General features: G+C 52.9%; 3 protein-coding genes across 7 annotated transcripts in view; all 3 read left to right on the forward strand.

Annotated features, from left to right (window-relative positions):
* Positions 1 to 4265, forward strand: part of Lrrc8e (leucine rich repeat containing 8 VRAC subunit E) — an 11346-nt gene extending 7081 nt beyond the window's left edge. Inside the window, exon 3 of the mRNA XM_021170957.1 lies at positions 1300 to 4265. Coding sequence (XP_021026616.1) covers positions 1300 to 3549 — 2250 coding nt within the window. The 3' untranslated portion in view covers positions 3550 to 4265. The remainder of the gene's footprint in view (positions 1 to 1299) is intronic.
* A 1876-nt stretch (positions 4266 to 6141) lies between these two features.
* On the forward strand, positions 6142 to 15291 carry Map2k7 (mitogen-activated protein kinase kinase 7). 2 transcript variants are annotated; one of them, XM_021169319.1, is made up of 12 exons: positions 6142 to 6435; positions 8072 to 8119; positions 10711 to 10852; positions 10960 to 11026; positions 11150 to 11263; positions 11358 to 11477; positions 11636 to 11743; positions 11834 to 12013; positions 12102 to 12182; positions 12268 to 12410; positions 12943 to 12988; positions 13094 to 15291. In XM_021169319.1, the coding sequence occupies exons 1-12, from the start codon at positions 6312 to 6314 to the stop codon at positions 13226 to 13228; spliced, it is 1308 nt and encodes a 435-aa protein (XP_021024978.1). In that variant the 5' UTR covers positions 6142 to 6311; the 3' UTR covers positions 13229 to 15291. The 2 variants fall into 2 exon arrangements, with proteins under 2 accessions (XP_021024978.1, XP_021024979.1); XM_021169320.1 differs by lacking the exon at positions 8072 to 8119.
* Positions 15292 to 15376: 85 nt separating this feature from the next.
* Tgfbr3l (transforming growth factor beta receptor 3 like) overlaps positions 15377 to 15960 on the forward strand; it is a 3927-nt gene continuing 3343 nt past the window's right edge. For all 4 annotated transcript variants that reach the window (XM_029480725.1, XM_029480726.1, XM_029480724.1 and 1 more), the window contains exon 1: positions 15377 to 15748. In XM_029480725.1, the coding sequence (XP_029336585.1) occupies positions 15526 to 15748 (223 nt within the window). In that variant the 5' untranslated portion in view covers positions 15377 to 15525. The remainder of the gene's footprint in view (positions 15749 to 15960) is intronic.

Genomic DNA, 15960 nt, shown 5'->3' on the forward strand with positions numbered 1-15960 from the left:
TCGGGAGGCAGAGGCAGGCGGATTTCTGAGTTCGAGGCCAGCCTGGTCTACAGAGTGAGTTCCAGGATAGCCAGAGCTACACAGAGAAACCCTGTCCTAGAAGTAACTTTCAAGGCCAAACTAGTGTCAAACTTAAGAGATTTACCTAACTCTGCTTCCTGAATGCTGCAATTAAAGGTGCATGCTACCATGTCCGACTTCAGACCTTTTTCTTAAATAGAAAGATGAACTTTTCTAAATTATTGGAAAAAACAGGTGAACTCCAGATCCTCTGGCATCCACTTCCCAGTGTGGCGTCACATATGTGCACCAGACACCCAGTTTATGCAGTGCTGGGGATGGGACTCAGGGATTCCCGCATGCGAGGCAAGCACTCTATCAACTGAGCTACATTTCCACCCTCAATGTCCCCTTTCTGGAAGGATACAGTTCTGACTCATCACCCTACTTCCAAATGAGGTCCTAGAACTAGGGTTTGAGGCTTAGTTTGCTTTTTGAGAAACTATAATTCAACACACACACAAAGATACTTTTTTTTTCTTTTTTGAGACAGAGTCTCTTATATACCAGGCTGGCTTTGAACTCATTATGAGTCAATGAATGACCTTAAACTCATCATTCCCCTGCTTCCATCTTTGATTTGCCACGAAGCCCAGTTTATGCATTGGTAAGAATTAGAACTGGTGGGGAGTGGAGAAATGGCTCAGTGGTTAAGAGCACTGACTACTCTTCCAGAGGTCCTGAGTTCAATTCCCAGTAACCACAAGGTGGCTCACAACCTCCTGTAATGAGATCTGATGCGCTCTTCTGGAGTGTGTCTGAAGACAGAACAGTGTACTCATATACATAAAATAAATAAGCCTTTAAGGAAAATTAAAAAAAAAGAATCAGAACTGGTGCATGCTAGGCAGGCACTCTATCAGCCTGGCTGCATTCATATGCCTGTGAATGTACCAGTATGAATGAAACACCCCAGAATTTCTTCCTTTTTTGTCATCTGCTTTTTGAGACAGGGTTTCTCTGTGTAGCCCTGGCTGTCCTAGAACTCACTCTGTAGACCAAGCTGGAAACCCACCTGGCCCTGCCTCCCAAGTGCTGGGACTAAAGGTATGTGCCACCACACCTGCTCACCTCCCCTAGAACTTCTTTTCAGATTAAGATTGATGCTATAGTTTAACAGCTCTTCCACATTCAAACAGCTTACAACTGTCTAGGATCAGGGTCTTTCACCTCATCCTGCTTCTCTCCCGTACAGTTCCCTAGTTCCCTCACTGTCTTTCACTCTCTCCCTATCCCCAGGTGACACAGGACAAGATCATCTGCTTGCCTAGCCACGAATCTCGTGAGAACATATCGGAGGCTCCATGCCAGCAGCTTTTACCTCAAGGGATCTCTGAGCAGATGGGGGGTCTCCGAGAGCTCAGTGGCCTCAAAAACAACCTAGACCTCCAGCAGTATAGCTTTATCAACCAGCTCTGCTATGAGACTGCCCTCCACTGGTATGCCAAATACTTCCCCTACTTGGTGGTTATCCATACTCTCATCTTTATGGTCTGTACCAGCTTTTGGTTCAAATTCCCTGGTACCAGCTCCAAAATAGAACACTTCATCTCCATCCTGGGCAAGTGCTTTGATTCTCCATGGACCACTCGGGCCTTGTCCGAGGTGTCTGGAGAAAATCACAAGGGCCCAGCTTCTGGACGGGCCACGGTGACCACGGTAACCACCACAGGGGCAGGGTCGGGGAAGGTGGGTGAAGGTGAGAAGGAGAAAGTGCTCATTGAGCCCGAAAAGGTGGTGTCTGAGCCTCCAGTTGTTACTCTGCTGGATAAGAAGGAGGGTGAGCAAGCGAAGGCCCTATTCGAGAAGGTCAAAAAGTTCCGAGTGCACGTGGAAGAGGGTGACATCCTCTATTCCATGTACATCCGGCAGACAGTGCTCAAAGTGTGTAAGTTTTTTGCCATCCTGGTTTACAACCTGGTCTATGTGGAGAAGATCAGCTTTCTGGTGGCCTGTAGGGTGGAGACATCAGAGATCACGGGGTATGCCAGTTTCTGCTGCAACCACACCAAGGCCCACCTCTTTTCTAAGCTGGCCTTCTGCTATATATCCTTTGTGTGTGTCTATGGCATCACCTGCCTGTATACACTCTACTGGCTCTTCCATAGGCCCCTAAAAGAGTACTCCTTCCGCTCTGTGCGTGAGGAGACAGGTATGAACGATATCCCGGATGTTAAGAATGACTTTGCCTTCATGCTCCACCTCATTGACCAGTACGACTCCCTCTATTCCAAACGCTTTGCAGTCTTCCTCTCTGAAGTCAGTGAGAGCCGCCTTAAGCAACTCAACCTCAACCATGAGTGGACACCTGAGAAGCTGAGGCAGAAGCTGCAGCGTAACATGCGTGGCCGGCTGGAACTGAGCCTCTGCATGCTCCCTGGACTACCTGACACCGTCTTTGAGCTCAGCGAGGTGGAGGCGCTCAGGCTGGAGGCCATCTGTGACATCTCGTTTCCCCCTGGGCTCTCCCAGCTCGTGAACCTTCAGGAGCTCAGCTTGCTTCACTCGCCAGCCAGGCTGCCCTTCTCCTCACAGATCTTCCTGCGAGATCGCCTGAAGGTGATCTATGTTAAATTCGAGGAGCTCCGAGAGGTACCCCTCTGGGTGTTTGGGCTTCGAGGCTTAGAAGAACTGCACCTGGAAGGACTCTTTCCCCCAGAAATGGCTCGGGGTGCCACCCTGGAGAGCCTCCGGGAGCTTAAACAGCTCAAGGTACTGTCTCTACGTAGCAATGCAGGAAAGGTGCCAGCCAGTGTGACTGATGTGGCTGGGCACCTTCAGCGACTCAGCTTGCACAATGATGGGGCTCGTTTGCTTGCCCTAAACAGCCTCAAGAAGCTGGCAGTGTTACGGGAGCTGGAGCTGGTGGCCTGTGGGCTGGAACGTATCCCCCATGCAGTCTTCAGCCTGGGGGCCCTGCAGGAACTTGACCTTAAAGACAACCACCTTCGGTCTATCGAGGAGATCCTCAGCTTCCAGCACTGTCGGAAGCTGGTCACTCTCAGGCTGTGGCACAACCAGATTGCCTATGTGCCTGAGCATGTGAGAAAGCTCCGGGGCCTGGAGCAGCTCTACCTCAGTCACAACAAGCTGGAGACCCTGCCCACCCAGCTTGGCCAGTGCTTTGGCCTCCGCCTGCTGGATTTATCCCACAACGGGCTTCGTTCCCTGCCGCCTGAGTTGGGCCTTCTCCAGAGCCTCCAGCATCTAGCCCTCTCCTACAATGCACTCGAGAGCCTGCCCGATGAGTTGTTCTTCTGTCACAAGCTGCGGACGTTACTCTTGGGCTACAACCACCTAACTCAGCTCTCACCTGACGTGGCTGCCCTCCAGGCCCTCAGCCGTCTGGAGCTCAAGGGTAACAGGTTGGAGACACTGCCAGAAGAACTTGGTGACTGCAAGGGGCTGAAGAAGTCGGGGCTGCTGGTGGAGGACACCCTTTATGAGGGACTGCCTGCAGAGGTGCGGGAGAAGATGGAGGAGGAATGAAGCCTGGTGGGGGAAGGGGCAGGCTGACACAGAGGCCTTTACATGTTTCTGCCCCAACATTGTATTCCAAGGGAGACAGGTCCAACAGGAGTGGAAGGAAGGCAGGACATGTCGGTTTTGTGCAGCTCAGACAAGATCCTGGGACTGGTTTTTCTGGAGGAGAAACAGGAGGTGGTAGATTTGAGGTGTAACCCCTTAGGGAAGGATTAACCAGTCTTAGGTTCTTCAACCAAAACCACACCTGTGTCTTTGGCTGGCTGGCTTTTCCTTCCTCTGAACATTCTGGCTTAATTAGTTTCCTATTTGGGAGTGGGATTTCCAACCTTTCCCAACAAGGATCAGCATATACTTAGGGTTCTCTCCTAAGGAGAGGATACAGGGTCCAGTTCCAAAGTTCCATATCCCAACTTTCATGCCAAGTCCTGATTTTATAAGCACTTTGTGACAGGGATGGGTACTTAGAACAATGGCTCTCACATTTAGCTATGTAATAAATTCAGCTGAGAGGCCCGGAAGAAAACAAAACCCTTACATGCTTCCCACCCCACCCCTGAAATTATACTGACTCAGAATTTGAATGGGTAGCCGGGCGTGGTGGCACATGCCTTTAATTCCAGCACTCAGGAGGCAGAGGCAGGCAGATTTCTGAGTTTGAGGCCAGCCTGGTCTACAGATTGAGTTCCAGGACAGCCAGGGCTACACAGAGAAACCCTGTCTCGAAAAATCAAAATAAATAAATAAATAAATAAAAATTTGGGTGGGGCCAGGAATCTGCTACTGAGTAAGAATGCCAGGTAACTCTGATTCAGGTGGTCCTGAGACCACATAATGGAAACATCGACATAAAGACTGGGCTGGCACTGAAGCTCAGTTGTGAGAGTGCTTGCTTGACATGCAGGAAGCCCTGGGTCCCGTCCTCAGCATTTCATAATCTAGGAGTATGGAACCTATGAAATGCAGAGATGCCTGTATAGTACTCTGGAGGCGGAGGGAGGAGGATGGAAAGGTTGGAGGTAGCCTGGGAGCAGAGCATAGCTCATCTCAAAACAACGAAGAATGGAATACTGAAATGTCAGATTATGGAGCCCCTTTTCTAGAGCCTTAGAGAGTCCCATCAAGTTAAGCACTGTTTCCTCAGGAAAATGCTCATGGAACATAAAGAACAAACTGTAAGCCAAGTCTCCTGTCCCACATTCCCACTAGAGCCTGAGTCCAATGCTGGCGGAGGCTACCTTTTTCCCCAGTTCATTCAGGCATTTTCTTTTGAATGTTTCCTGTGCAAGGGAGCATATAACACTGGGTGCTTAATAAACGAGAACTGTAATTTCCACCTCCTTGTACAGTATGATTGTCTAAGCTTCCTATAACTGGGGCCAAATGATGACACCCGTCTATCAAATCAGGCTGTCTGTCCTGGGAGGAAGGATATCCAAGTTACTTCAACGAGGTGAAGTAGAATCAAGAGAAATTGGGTAGAGTTTTCTGCCTAGTTTTTTTTTTCCTAAAGAATCTACCTCACCCCACCCTCTAAAACAGTTGGATGGTGGTGATGCATATCTTCAGTCCCAACACTCCAGAGGCCAGAGGCAGGTGGGAGTTCCAGGCCAGCCGGGTCTACAGAGTTACAGGGCAGCTAGAACTACACAGAGCAACCTTGTTGCGAAAACAAAACAAATCCAATTTTCCTCTCCTCTTTTATCCTTTTAACTCTAAGCTTCTCTCTGCTCCACCCATAGGTCATTACCAAAGGCGTTCTAAGAAGCCTTTAAAGGCCAAGGCCCATCCCAAAGTGTTCACTGTTGCTTCCAGAATTGTGGGCATCCTGACCTCCTGGGTTTGGTCTCTTGCTGAATGTCCCTGCACAAGGCAAACCTACGACCCGAATTTACACACAAACTTTATCCTAGCACTCTTGGAAGGACTTAAACAATGCAGGGTGGGGATGGGGCTAGCAGGGCAGAGGCATCTAACCCTAGGGACTGTCTTCAGATAACATTGGTTTCAAGTCCGGATTCTCCGGGCAAAAGGATGGGGATGGGGATGGGGCAGAAAGTCTGGCCTTAACCTTGATTCTGACACCAAGCTCAGGAATCACGGACTCTGGATTCCCTCTCCACTTGTCGGGCCTTGATCTACTCTCACTGTGCTGGGACTGGCTGAAATGGAAAGGGATTACCACGGGCACCTAATTACGGTGAGGAGGCGGCTCCATGCTAACAGCGAGAGTTCAGGCCGCAATTAAGCATAACAGGTCCTCATGAAAGACCGTCCTAGATGAGGAAGGTTGTTCCATGAGGGCGCGGGCACCAGAGCGCCCCAGAGATGCACACGAAGTGAATAATCTGGGAACAGCCGTAAGCATAAGCAGTAAAGGCGCGAGCCTGGCCGGTCTCCCGCTTTTGCACGCAGGCGTGCGGTTGACCGGACTTCGCTTTCTCTCTTTTTTTCTTTTTTTTTTCTTTTTAAGTGATTTCTAACAGCGCCTAGCGCCTGAAACTTCACGCATGCGCACTGCGGAAGGCAGCGGTAGGCCATGACAATGCATGAAGCCCGCCTCGGGCTCTAGGTGGCATCAGCGTCTTACTGGGACCCAGTGCGCACGCGCGGCGTTATGCACGCGAGGCAGGGCGGGCACGCGCTGGGGTGGTCTAGGCAGGACGGCGGCTCGGCGGGGTCATCCGAGCGCAGGCGCAGTGCGGTGTTTGTCTACCCCGGACTGACGGGTGGCCTGGCGGTGAGCGGCGGCAGCGGCGGCGGGGAAGATGGCGGCGTCCTCCCTGGAGCAGAAGCTGTCCCGCCTGGAAGCCAAGCTGAAGCAGGAGAACCGTGAGGCCCGCAGGAGGATCGACCTCAACTTGGATATCAGCCCACAGCGGCCCAGGCCCAGTAAGCACGGCCGCGTGGGGGAGGGGCGGGCGGGCGGGGCGCGCACTGGGAGGCCCCGCCCACCGGGCAGATCCTGCCCCCGCTTCCGGGGCGCTAGCTCTCCTCCCCTCCACTCTCTGTGCTGTCGGCTTGCAGGGAGAGGGTCACGGTGACCTGGAAGTCGGGTGGGCAGTCTCCAGGGCGACTCTCTCCGCACACGTACCGCGGTCCCGAAGTTCACACCGTTGGTACCTGAGAGCTTAGTCCCTCACCCTGTGGTCGGCTTCTGGAGCCTTGTCACCTGCACCTCGCAGGCTTTCAGACCCGAAGCTACGCCGCTGTGACTACAGCCAAGTCTTTCAACTCTGCAAACAGTTATCTCTCTTCTGATTCAGTGGTTCCACACCTGCCGTTTCAGTGACTGTCAAGAGGTCCCCTCCCCTATCAGACAGTCCACACACGTGCATGTCCATCTGCCCATGTAGGTCACTAAGTCCTCATCTACATCCGTTTTGATTGGAGGCTTCTTCCATTTGACTTCTTTGGTCATATCAGATGGCTCCTTCTAAGCTTGGAAGGACCTTGTCACTGGACCCAGCTCACTGCCTCCTACATACAGGGGCACCTCATATCTCTATGACCAGCTACTTTTCACTATTGCTGTCTAGCCCTCAGGAAATACATAGCCATCTCTCAGCCTGGCAGCCTTTGTCTACAGGGCTCAAGTGATTGCTAGTACTACAGACACCTGTAACCAGTCTAGTCCTATCGAGTAGACACACGCCTCCTTTCTGACCCTACTGTCTTTGGGCCTGCCTCCCTGACATACGGTCCTGTACAAAAGTGCTTCCTCTTCCTTTCTAGGCACACATCCAGCTTGTCCACCATGACCACAGTTAGCATCCTTGTTGTATCCCAGATAGAAAGAATCTGGCTTTTTTTCTCCCCTCTCACCAACCCTTCCTCTGTCCCTCTTGATTCAGCAGAATGTCTTCTTTATATCCGCTGTGATGTAATCTTTGGAGTATATGTACTATAGTTGTCTGTGGGGTCACTATGGTAAAAGGGGAAAGGCAGCCTCCTGTAGGTGAAAATTCTGTTTACCTGGCCACCTGGCCTGACTGACCTTCACAGCTTGATCATCTTCCTGAAGAGGCATTCAGGATTCCCTCCCTCCCTCCATCCTCTACCCCTTCTGGCCCAAGTCTTCCACGTTTCCTTCCTGGGAGTTTCTTCCAGGAACTGGAGGTACCCAGAGATTAGGGTGCATTTCACTGAGTCTGCCTGGGACCAGAGGTTGGGCCCCTGCTGGATTTCAGGGCCATCCCTCCAGCCCCTGTGGATGAGACAGGGTTGGGAATAGGGTTCTAGGTGCCCTAAGAACTGCCTGTCCCTAGAGCAGAGTAAGACCTGGTAAGGCTACTGGCTGGCAGACCCCAAGGAGCCCCCTGCAGGTGTCTATCTCTGTCAGCTCCACACCTTCCTCCCATCATCCCATCTCTGTTGGTTTCTTCCCATCTCTGCAGTTTGGTGCCTTGTGCCTCCCCTTCCTTTTCATTATGATTTGATTTCTTTTCTGTTGGACAAATCGGTTGTTTCTGTTGTGATTTATTGTGGTGTTTTTTTTTTTTTCTCTTTTCTTCCTTTCCCCATCCAGTTATTGTGATCACTCTAAGCCCTGCTCCTGCCCCGTCCCAGCGAGCAGGTACCAGCCTTTTTATCATTGCTGCTTGCATATCTGCACATTGACCTAACCGCTGCCCCAGCTGCAGAATGCCATCCCTACCCTATGCTGTGTGTGGGTGTATTTGTGTGTGTATATAACTTAGGGAGAGAGAGAAGGAAAGAGAGTTCTGTGTCTTCATTTTCACTCTCCCTTAACTACAGAAATGTGAGCCTGGCTATACTTTGTCTGTGTCCATCAGTCTTCTCATTTCTTTTCTGGCTCAATCTGGAATCCTAGAAGATGAAATGAGCTCCCTTAAGGAGCAGGAGTCTGCTAGGTGGGCACACAATGGTGTGTGTGTGTGTGTGTGTGTGTGTGTGTGTGTGTGTAAATAAAGTAGGTAGAGATAGGTGTGCTGCTCTTATTTAATCTGTCTCACCTATGAAGTGAATGAGTGTCATTATTTGTGTACTGTGTCTCCTTTCAGAACCAGGAACATAGCAGGAAGTAAAACAGATCAAGCTCCTATCCTGTGGGGCTGAGGATGCAGGATGGATGGGGTCCATTAGTGGACACGAAGCACATGTCTGATCCAGCAGAATAGTCTTGTAGGGTCTCTGCAGAGGGGTCTCTCAGGGAAAGCCTATGGAGGATACAGGGTTTGAACAAAAGTATCCCAAGAGGTTAAGGGAAACAAGACCCCCCCCCTCCACCTCTTCCCCCAACCTGAGGACTCCATGCTAGGTAGCTCAGCTGTGCTAGTTCCTAGGTGTGTGATGTCCTGTGTGTGTAAGAGAGTACCTGTGTTGATAGAAATGCGAAGAGCTCACTATTGGTGCTAGTGTGTCCCAGCTTGTGTGTACACATGGATGTGTGTATGTGTGCTCTGTGTGTACATGTTTGTCTTTTTGCACATGAGTGTATGTATGTTGGGCTGGTAGCTTGCACACATACGGGTCCCATAAGTGGGTACATGTCTCCATGGTCTGTCTTGCTTTCTCTCATTCATTCATTCATTCATTCATTCATTCTCACTTTGTTTTCCCTCACTGACTTATACTTAATCTACTCTCTAGGCCTGTTGTGTGGCTCTAAAACCCTCTAACTTCTGTTCTCAGGGCTTTTGTGTGTCTGTCTGTCTCTCTCTCTCTCCCCCTTTTCCATCAAATCCATGCTTCAGAGAGTGAGGCCAGCAGCCTTTTCCCTGGATCTGGAGCAACCTAAGAGGGCTTGATGGTCTGTGTGGGTCAGGGGACTGGCAGGGAGTACAGAGGTTAGAGGTGTGGTCACTCCAGAGAGCTAAGTTGCCACACAAAGAAGGATCACACATGTACTCATGGACGTGAGCTCTGGACAGTTCCTAGCGAGTCTGGATACAGTTGGGCCCCAACTACCAGAACTAGAAAAGACCTGGATATCAACAGTAAAAGCCCATTTGTCTCTGACCATTAATTGCTGGGCCCGTTACTAAAAGCCATTAGAGGGACTGTGGGAAGAGGTGGTAGTAAAGATAAGGGTGGAGAGGTGTGTTAGAAAGTGGCAGGCTCCAGGCCTTCTGCGAAGCGATGCTTGAAGGGTGCTTGTTGCTGTCCTGAGCTGAGCTAGCCTCCAGGGCCTTGGGGCCCTTGAAGTATGAGAGTTTCATGGAGAGCAGATGCTTCCATGCTACAAGGGGGCTCACGGCCCCTGCCTCTAGGCCAGAGAAACCCCCTAGCTCTTCAAGGAATGTCCTCCTCATGTCTTATATCCTCTCTGGCTGTCTCTGCAGCACCTCCTCTGGGCAGCTGGGTCTCAAGTCTTGGCTCCTCCTGTCTGTCTTTCTCCTGTCATCCCTCACCCTAACACTGCCCGCCCGTCCTGGGGTGCCTGCTGCCTGCCTGCTATCTGCCTGTAGCATGCCCGAGCTGTCCGCATGCAGGCCATTGGGAAGTACCAAGCTCCCCTCCCTGGCCCAGCGTTTTCCCCCTGGCCAGCCCAGCTAGCCCCTGGAAGAGCTTTGCCAATTAGATCACCATCGATCTCTCTTCACAAGAACTCAAGCTTACCTTGGGGTTCTGTTCCCGATCCCTTGACCCCAGCTCTGCAGGCCTGGCTGGGAGATGCACAGATGAGACAGCTGGACAGAAGGTGGCCCTCCCTGGCCTAGGAGTGTAATCTAGGGCAAGACAGCCTGAAACCAGAGTTCCATAGCTCTTGGCTCTTGTCATCCACAGTGTAGTGTTGGTGGCCAGGCCAGGTTCTTGATGGGCATTCTGTCCTCACATATTCCCTATGTGAGCACTGAGGCCCTGGGCCTGCTTCCTGGCACTGGGGAGGGAACAGAGAGCTGTGCCAGGGAAGCTCCCTGGCAGACCCCTCACTTCTCTGCACTATGTGCTTGAGGATAAGCCCTCAGCCTGTGGGACTACCCCTCTCCCACCAGGCCACCCCATCTCCTTTCAGGTCAGAGGGGCAGGAGGAAGTACTCTGAAGATGCCCCAGGGGGTGGGGAAGAAGGCCCTAGCCAGCAGAGCAGGGGACTGTTCCAGCTTGGCCGAAGGGATACCAGGAAGGAGAAGATGAGAACACCGAGTCCTTGGTGGCCAGCTAGATGCTAACTCCTTTCATGCCCCTGGTTTTTAATTCCCCAGCCCTGCAACTCCCACTGGCCAACGATGGGGGCAGCCGCTCACCATCCTCAGAGAGCTCCCCACAGCACCCTACACCCCCCACCCGGCCCCGCCACATGCTGGGGCTCCCATCAACCTTGTTCACACCGCGCAGTATGGAGAGGTAAGCTGCTGGAGCAGGGCCAGCATTGGGCCCTCCTGCTGGTCCGAGGGAGGCGAGGGATGTTTGTGGGGGCCCTCCTTACCATCTTCCATTTTCTGTCCCATCAGCATCGAGATTGATCAGAAGCTGCAGGAGATCATGAAGCAGACAGGGTACCTGACTATCGGGGGCCAGGTACTACCTCCCCATAGCTCGGCACCCTGGGGGCTGTGTCAGGCAGGACCCAGGCAACCTGGAGGTGGTGGGTGACAGAGCAGAGGCCCTGAGGACCCTCCAGCTGTCTTGCTCTTCTCCCAGCGTTATCAGGCAGAGATCAATGACTTGGAGAACCTGGGGGAGATGGGCAGTGGTACCTGTGGTCAGGTGTGGAAGATGCGGTTCCGGAAGACAGGCCACATCATTGCTGTTAAGGTAAGCCTTCCACACCCCAGTGCCAGGATGCACCTTGTGACCTTGCAGCCTGCTCAATACTTGAAGCTCGCCCCTTGGCTGTCCCTCCTTGCAGCAAATGCGGCGCTCGGGGAACAAGGAAGAGAATAAGCGCATCTTGATGGACCTGGATGTAGTACTCAAGAGCCACGACTGCCCTTACATTGTTCAGTGCTTTGGCACCTTCATCACCAACGTGAGCACCCTGCCTGAGAGACCAAGCCCCATCTGGGAAAGTCTCAGGTCACCCTCTGCCCCTATAAGGTCCTACATGTCTCCAAGTACCATAGTGTGGCTAGGGTGGGGAAGAAAGCATGGCTGCTCCAAGCCCCGGGTACCACCCTCTTTCTACAGACAGACGTCTTTATTGCCATGGAGCTCATGGGCACATGTGCAGAGAAGCTGAAGAAACGAATGCAGGGCCCCATTCCAGAGCGAATCCTGGGCAAGATGACTGTGGCGGTGAGCTGCTAAATCTGGGCTTGTATGGCTAGGTGGGTGTCCCTGGGTTCTGTCTTCCATGACAGGTGCCCAAATGTGTGTGTCCTACAGATTGTGAAAGCACTATACTATCTGAAGGAGAAGCATGGCGTCATCCATCGCGATGTCAAACCCTCCAACATCCTGCTAGATGAGCGGGGCCAGATCAAGCTCTGTGACTTTGGCATCAGCGGCCGCCTTGTTGACTCCAAAGCCAAAACACGGAGTGCTGGCTGTGCTGCCTATATGGCTGTGAGTGGGGCCCTGCTGGGTCTGACCAGGGGACTGGGTGGGCTGGCCCTACCTTCAGGGTATATCCTCCTTCTCTCCCACCCGGCAGCCGGAGCGCATCGACCCTCCAGATCCCACCAAGCCTGACTATGACATCCGAGCTGATGTGTGGAGCCTGGGCATCTCACTGGTTAGTTGGGGCTGCTGTTCCAGGGCTTGGTGGGAAGGCAGGGATCTCTTACCTGCTGTTCCAGCAATGCCTGTCACCCTCCCAGGTGGAGCTGGCAACAGGACAGTTCCCCTATAAGAACTGCAAGACAGACTTTGAGGTCCTCACCAAAGTCCTACAGGAAGAGCCCCCACTCCTGCCTGGTCACATGGGCTTCTCAGGGGACTTCCAGTCATTTGTCAAAGACTGGTGAGCACTCCCATGCTTCCTGTCTTGGCTCCTACCTTTCTACTCTGGGATGTTCTGGAATGTCAGGTGTCCTCATGCTACTGGGGAGGGTGGAGGCTGGGAAAAGGGGACGGGATGAGATGGGCACAGCTGCAGGTACACCCATGGCTTGTGGCTGTAGACAGGAGTTAAAGCTGGAGCTCTGGGAGTCACTTTTTGGGTTTGTTTGGACCTGGCCTATGGGGAACCACTGGCCCTGTGGGTGTCTGGCATGGCTTTGCAATGGAGGTTGTGTAGGAAAATCACACTTGAGTCTTAATTTTCTCTGATGTGACCCTCACATTGTGCGTGGTTCCAGCTCCCCAGTGGGTCTTTACCTAATACTATATTGAGCCAGGAGAGTTTGTGGATCCCCAGCCTGGTGGAGCCTGGCTGTGAGCAGCTGCTTCTGGCTCACTGGAGAGGGAGGGCCTGAGCATAGATGCACATCCAGGCACAGTCGGGCTTCATTTCCCTGACTCTCATTTCTCTTTTCTCCCTGCTCTTCGTCCAGCCTTACTAAAGATCACAGGAAGAGACCAAAGTATAATAAGCTACTTGTGAGTACTATCCCCCAACCCTCACCACGTGTGAAGTCCTCCTGGTCTCAGTTGCAAGACCAGGAGGACTGACTCCTCATCCTAAGCCAACTCTTGGGCCTACAGGAACACAGCTTCATCAAGCACTATGAGATACTCGAGGTAGATGTCGCGTCCTGGTTTAAGGACGTCATGGCGAAGACCGAGTCCCCAAGGACTAGTGGAGTCCTGAGTCAGCACCATCTGCCCTTCTTCAGGTAGCCTCATGGCAGCGGCCAGCCCCACAGGGGCCCTGGGCCATGGCCACCGGCCCCCCCCCACCTGGCCAACCCAGCTGCCCATCAGGGGACCTGGGACCTGGACGACTGCCAAGGACTGAGGACAGAAAGTAGGGGGTTCCCATCCAGCTCTGACTCCCTGCCTACCAGCTGTGGACAAAAGGGCATGCTGGTTCCTAATCCCTCCCACTCTGGGGTCAGCCAGCTGTGTGAGCCCCATCCCACCCCGACAGACACTGTGAACGGAAGACAGCAGGCCATGAGCAGACTCGCTATTTATTCAATCATAACCTCTGGGCTGGGGTAACCCCCAGGGGCAGAGAGAAAGCCCCTTGTCCCCATCCCCCCAAACTCCCAGTGTCTGTCCCCTCCACCTTCTCTCGCACACATGCTTGCTCTACGTCTTTCCTTCTGTCCCCTCCCTCTCTACCACTGTCCCTTTCTGGTTTCCCTGTCTCCCTCCTAGCCTCTGCCTCTCTCCCAGCCTCTGAAGCCTGGGCCCTGCCACTCTACCCTCAGTGGAAGGAAGCCCAAGGTTCACCTAGGCTTCCTTAAGTCTTTGTCCCAGGATGGCTTTGTGGGCATTGTGACTGCAGCCAAATGGTTGCTGTCTCTGTGTCTGTCTGTCTCTCTTTGATCTCAGGGGGTCCTTTTGGAGTTTATTGTATTTTATTGTACTTGGTGGGGGTATGTTTGTGGGGGGGGGGNGTTCTCATGGGGTCAGTACCTTCAGAAACTTTTACCAAAGTAATGTTTAGCTGCTTGTGGTGGCCCCCTCTCCTCCATTGCCTCAGGCATTGGGGGTTGGACTGCTTGCTGCTCCTTGTCATTTCTGGCCTAGGAGAGGCCAGGCTCCATGGGGGACCCTCACATGGGACTGGGATCTGCTGACAGTTTGGGGTTGAGTAGAAGAGCTCAGGTGGCACAGAGGGAGACCAGGGGGCCTCAGCCACACAGATGGCCTTCAGGGAAGGTGTATGAGGGATGCAGTAGAGAGTAGCAGGTAGCAGGGAGGGAACTGTTGGGAATCAGTGACAGGGAATCCTGCCAAGGGGCAGGAGGAGTCCCGAGAAGTCAGGGATAAGAGTGAAGGGAGTAGATGTGGAGGTCCGAGCATGTGAATCAGGGACGAGACGGACAGGCTTGAATGCAGGGGAGGCCAGGGTATTGGTATGTGAAGTGACTTACTCCCAACATGCCCCTGAGCATGATTTAGCTCACCTAGAGGTGACCAGCTCCAACCCAACCTGTGGCCTGGACTGGGCCAGGTGTCTGTCCCATGGTCCTGCAGTTTCGAGGACAGAGTGGGGTATGTTTCCTTTTTGTTGGTGATGCATGCAGTTCAAGTGGACAAGAGAACAATATAACAAAACAAAAAAATTTACAACCACAAACCCCAGCACCAAAGTTGAGAAACCTTGCTGGAAGTAGCTGATGCAACCATACGTAGGCTTAGGTGACACTGTGGCTCTTAACAGTCCTGTTGACGCCTCTTCATCCTATTCTCACAATGCCGCATGCTTAAATCGTAATAGAAGTCATCTTCTATGTCCAGGCAGGGCACCCTCTCTCCTTATCTCCTGTGTTGGGGAGGCGGAATGAAGTAGGGGGAGAGTAGCAAGCCCGGCCCCACCCTTACCGTTCTGAGGCTGGCTGCAGCATGGCTAGCCTTTGTGTGTACTTAGGTCACATGGCTGGTCCCAGGGCCAGCACAGGCCCAAGAGTGGGCCTGATGGTTTTATTTTTATTTAACTTTATTTTCTTTGTGTTGTCTGTCTGTGTTGTCTTTGTCTACTGCCCTCTAATGTTAAGTGGGAGTCTGGAGGAGTCTCCCACTTCCCCACCTTCTCCCAAGTCCTTCCCTCTGTCACCAGCCATCCCTCAGGCCCAGGCAGAGTGGGTCTCGGGCAGGTAGGGACCTGGAGTGGCCTGGTCCCACCCTCCTCCTCAGGCCACCAGTGTTGCCCTCTTCCCTTTTTAAAACAAAATACCCTTGTTTGTAAATCCTTAGACGCTTGAGAATAAAACCCTTCCCTTTTCTTCCGAGTCTGGTGTCCTAAGCCTGGTAGAGTACAGAGATATGGGAAGGGCCTGGGAGGAGGGCTTTTAGTGTGGTTAAGGACAACATTCATTTCATGGGAAACTAGCCGGGCCAGGAGCTGGGTGGGAGGTGTTTGGAGCGACCAAAGGCATCAGGCAGCTTTGTGAGGGGCCCCCTTCTAGAAATTTCAGTAAATCAAGAAAGCCCTTATCCATGGCTGACCTTGAGCATGTGCTCAGATGTCAGCCCCTCCATCCTCCACCCCCGCTCCCTGCTTCCCAGGGTGGCAGCCTCACCAAGGCCAGGGCTACCTGCCCACACCTAGAGGGCTGGGTACAGCCCAGCCAGGTGCCTGCTGCCGGTCTGGAGCACTCGAACCTGAACAGGCCGCCATGGTGGGCACTGCGCTCCTGCTCCTGGCCCTGCTCCCTGGGACCTCCAGTAAGCACAGTACACCACGTGGTACGTAGAGGCTGCCACGGGGTGGGGGCATTGTGTCCCACTTGCCCATTGTCCCTTCTCAACTGCGTTTTGCACCTGGATGTGTGTGGTGGTGTGGGGGGGGGGGGGGGGGGGGGGGCCATCCCTTTTTCTTTTCCCAGACTAGCCCCTCTGCCAGTTTCCTTAAAGTTCTCAACCAAGAGGTGGTAAGGGCTGTGGATATAGGGCCAAGT

This window comes from Mus caroli, chromosome 8 (assembly GCF_900094665.2).
Source record: "Mus caroli chromosome 8, CAROLI_EIJ_v1.1, whole genome shotgun sequence".
NCBI lineage: Eukaryota > Metazoa > Chordata > Mammalia > Rodentia > Muridae > Mus > Mus caroli.

What these genes read in the sequence shown, in the direction of transcription:
- Map2k7 (XM_021169319.1), top strand. Translation starts at nt 6,312, where the DNA reads ATGGCGGCGTCCTCCCTGGAGCAGAAGCTGTCCCGCCTGGAAGCCAAG. An exon ending in CCCACAGCGGCCCAGGCCCA is followed by an intron (nt 6,436 to 8,071) that starts GTAAGCACGGCC and finishes TTCCCCATCCAG; the next exon opens with TTATTGTGATCACTCTAAGC. An exon ending in TGCCCCGTCCCAGCGAGCAG is followed by an intron (nt 8,120 to 10,710) that starts GTACCAGCCTTT and finishes TTAATTCCCCAG; the next exon opens with CCCTGCAACTCCCACTGGCC.